This window comes from Phaseolus vulgaris, chromosome 6, assembly GCF_000499845.2.
Source record: "Phaseolus vulgaris cultivar G19833 chromosome 6, P. vulgaris v2.0, whole genome shotgun sequence".
In the NCBI taxonomy this organism is placed as follows: Eukaryota; Viridiplantae; Streptophyta; class Magnoliopsida; order Fabales; family Fabaceae; genus Phaseolus; species Phaseolus vulgaris.
This window is the reverse complement of record NC_023754.2, coordinates 1,399,449-1,403,483: the sequence shown is the minus strand read 5'-3', so window position 1 is coordinate 1,403,483 and position 4,035 is coordinate 1,399,449. Positions and strand designations below refer to the sequence as shown.

At 40.8% G+C, this 4,035-nt stretch overlaps 1 protein-coding gene across 1 annotated transcript; it reads left to right on the top strand.

Annotated features, from left to right (window-relative positions):
* The first annotated feature begins 1,455 nt into the window (after positions 1-1,455).
* On the top strand, positions 1,456-2,535 carry LOC137832985 (uncharacterized). Its single transcript, XM_068641388.1, has 2 exons — positions 1,456-1,937; positions 2,049-2,535. The coding sequence occupies exons 1-2, from the start codon at positions 1,456-1,458 to the stop codon at positions 2,533-2,535; spliced, it is 969 nt and encodes a 322-aa protein (XP_068497489.1).
* Positions 2,536-4,035: the final 1,500 nt, after the last annotated feature.

Below are 4,035 nucleotides of genomic sequence, written 5' to 3'. Positions count from 1 at the left end.
AATTTTTCTTTTGCCTCTTTTATACTTTATATATTTATATTTATTAATACTTTTTTTAAATTTCCATTGTCATTAAAAGAAGCTAGAAATAATTTCATTACATATCTACAATTATGATTTTTCAAATAAAATTAAAGATATTTATAAATATTTGTATATATTGTATTATAATTTTATTTTTTATTTATTAGAAATTAGAAGGTATACTTATTATATAACTATAACATTATAAAACTTAATAAAAAAATAATTTTATTATTACTTTCTAGTATATAATTTTTTATAACTTTAATGTAAATTTTAATAATATTCTAGAGGTACAATTATATTTCCACTAACTTTAATAAAACAACATTACTTGTTTACCTTACTTAATAAATACTTATTTTTATGTTATTGAAATTAAAATTTATAATAAATAAATATTTTAAATATATAAATTGACCCAGTTTTATTGGTAAGTCCGACATAAAATAATTAAAAATAGAAAAGATAATAAGTTTGGTCATAAATTAATATAAAGTTATTAGTTAAATATATATGTCGGGTCGATATATATATTAAGTTATATATATATATATATTAATTTATTAGAATATAATATATGTAAATATATACAGAGCTTTTAGTTAAATAAATATACGCATAAAGTTATTAAATTGAATATATGGAGATATTAGTTATATGATGAGCATCTAAGAATAAAGGTGCACGAGATTCTCTTTTGCTGTTAGCATCGTGAGTAAAGGTGTTTGTAGGCAAAATATTGTTTCTGTTATGCTTTCAGTTGAGATTGTATTCTTATGAGATAAGGTTGTTAAGGGGATAACTATAAAAGGGGCTTGAGACCCCCGGTAAAGGTACATTGTTTCAGAATACTTAGACTGAAATTGATTACTTATTTTCGTATGCTCTAACTGACTTGATCGTCAGAGTGTGATCAACAGGTAGAGCCCCCTCTGTCCCAACGGAGCCACATTTCAGTGCAACCAAAGGAGACAGAACAGAAGCGAAGCTCTCCATCCAGGTCAACCGGCAATGCCCCCACCTTACAACAACTCATGGAGACCATGAGGGCTCTCTAGGAGACCAACGAGGAGTATAAACAAGAGCAAGAAAGGATCCGAGAGTAAGCTAGCAAGTACTCAGAATCGGCTGATAGCAGAGATAGAGGCCTCCCGGGTAGCCAATGAGGAATTGTGCAAGTCCAATGGGGACTTACATAGAAATCTACACCAACGTGTCTGACGTTCCACTAGGGAACGAGGTTTAAACTTGCCTTTGAGAGATAGTCCCAAGCCATTTTCACAGGCGATCATGGATGAGCTTGTGCCACCTCATTACATCACACCAAAGATTGCCTCTTTCACAAGGAGAGAGGACCCTAAAAATCATCTCATGGCATTCAATGCTTAGATGATTGTCTTTGGAGGAACGGATGTCATCTGCTGTAAGATGTTCACGAGTACTTTTACAAGTGTAACCCTACAATGGTTCAGTGGGTTTCCTGATGGTCACATCACCTTTTTCGCTCAGTCCTCCAGATTGTTTAGAGACCAGTTCTTTGTCAACCAAATTAAGCCTCCTAAGTTGTATGATCTTTTCAACGTAAGGCAGAGGGAGGAAGAGTTGTTGAAGGATTATCTGAATAGATTATGGGCGCTTACGGTAAGACTCCAAACGCATGATAAAGATGTGATGGTCCCCACTTTCAAACAAGGGATCGCAGCAGGACCATTCAGTGATTCACTAGACAAAAATCCGGCGGAGACATTTTCCGAGATACGAGAACGAGTTGTTACCCACATTGAAGCAGAGGAGGTAGTGGCCAGGAAGAATAACAGCTCATATTCTAGGAAACCTAGGCCTACAGAAAGCAGCCGAGCCCGACCCTTACAGGTTCATGATACCTCAACCTTGAAGAGAACACACTCAAGGTACGTACCGTACGTAGCCAAGAGAAACGAACCTAAGACGAAGGCTAGGGAGGAGTCGGTAACTCGACCCAAGTTCTAAGTATCATATAAGGAATTTCTAAGCATGCCAAGGGTAGTGGACAGGCTGAAGTTTCCCCAGAAGACCGACCGGAATCTGGGATCACGAAAAGATGTTCGGTACGAGTTCTACATGGCATTTGGGCACAACGTCGAGTGGTGTATAGCTCTCGCTCACAAACTGGTTAGCTTGGTGAAAGAAGGTTTCCTGAAGGAGTATCTTGAGACTGACCAAGAAGAGCCAAAGGGAGAAGTTGCCATCAGGGACCAAGCGCATGAGACATTGGTCCATGGAGAGCTGAGCACCATCTCGGAAGGATTTTCTAGAGAAGGGAGCTCTGCTTCCAAGCGTAAGCGATACGCGCTCGCAGTGATGTCCCTGGAGGGCGGAAGATCTGATCATCCCCCAGATCCCACTCTCTGCTTTGCCAGCTTCGACTTGGAAGGCGTGGTTCTTCACGAGGATGATCCGATGGTGATATTTGTTGTCAACATAGGAAGAAAGGTGCATAGAGTCTTGATCGATCAAGGGCTGACATGATGTTTTGGACAATGTTCAACAATTTGCAGTTATCTCTTGACTAGTTGAGGCCATACGATGGGTGCTTGGTCGGTTTCGCGGGAGATCAAGTGGAAGTACAAGGGTACATCGAGTTGAGGCCAACCTTCTCTGATGGAACCGCGACTAGGACGATTACTGTTCTTGCCAGTTGACCTGGTCGTCGGTAGACCTCTCAGGCGAGCTTGGACTTCGTCTGCCTTGTGGTGGAACTCGTGCTTTCCTTAATGTCTGGTTGTTCCTGTTGAGTCAGAGGGCGCCCTAACGGCCAATCGCACTCCGACGATCAAGTCAGTACAGGACTTATAATAAACATGAAGTATCTAATTTAATGCTTAGTAAAGTGTTAGCCAAGCGTTAAAAACAACGTACCGTAACCAAGGTTCTTGAGTCTCTTTTATAGAGTGTCTCTAGGTTACCTCTTGCGATAACAACTTCTGTTACGAGAATCTTATCTCGAGTAAGGACATATTTAATGGGAGAAGATCCCGCTTCAGTGTGTGTAATCTTAACAGCACAGCTGCACAAAATCTTATCTCCTAGGAGTGGCACAGAAGCATTTGAGAAGGTAGGTGAAGCAGGACGTGTTGAGGTACCTGCCTTCCTAGTTGTTGTGTTGTCACGAACAGACAAGACCTCAGCCAGTCTTGCCCGCATCTATGCGTTCAATACCATGCCACCCAAGAGGAAAAGGTAAGAACCAAGTAAACCAGAGAAATCAGAAAATCAGCGCAAGAATATGTTAACCGATATAGAAGAGCCATAAATAGAGAAGAGCATAAGGAAGAACAAGAGAGGACTCCTATATCGATATAGCCAGCGAGCCCAGTTGGGTTATACTCGTTTTTGGTAAGTTCTGCAGTATTGAAGATCACCCCCAAGCTGGCTAGAACTTGGCATACCCTACGATCAGCTGAAGAGAGCTCATCCAAGGTCTTGGCCTTCTTGAGTTTAAGCTTCTCCACCCAGTATAGGGGAAAGCCATTCAGAGTAGTGCGGTCTTGCTCAGAGCAGCATACTCTGGAGAATTTTCCTTTAAATCCTTCATAGGATTTCTAGAATAAAGTGAGGATGACTCTCCCTGTTATCTCGCTAAAGTTAACCCAGAGGTTCTTCCCCGGGCTTTTGGCTTCAAAGAAATGTAGAAAGACATCTACTAAGGGGGCCCTGATGAAGGCCCAACTGTTGGGATGCAGCTGAGCCGGGGCAACGTTGATCTCAGTTAGAAGCTCCCTCTCAAAGCTAGTGAAAGGGAGGCGCTACCTAATGCATTTAAATACTGTTTGGTAGAAGAAAAAGAATGGCTCCCCGTCGTTGAAGCGGTTATCAACGCAAACAAGTTCACCAGCTATACAAGGGCGAACAGAGATGTAGGCATCATGTTCTCTCCCGAACGCTCTACCTTTAAAGTTGGGTTCACTATCCAAGTGAGCCCTCCAGTCAGCAAGAGTGGTAATGGAGGAGGTTTCAGCAAGAAGGTTA

Coding starts and splice junctions, on each gene's coding strand:
- LOC137832985 (XM_068641388.1), top strand. CDS start 1,456: ATGTTCACGAGTACTTTTACAAGTGTAACCCTACAATGGTTCAGTGGG. Junction 1,938..2,048: donor TTGAAGAGAACACACTCAAG/GTACGTACCGTA, acceptor AAGCATGCCAAG/GGTAGTGGACAGGCTGAAGT.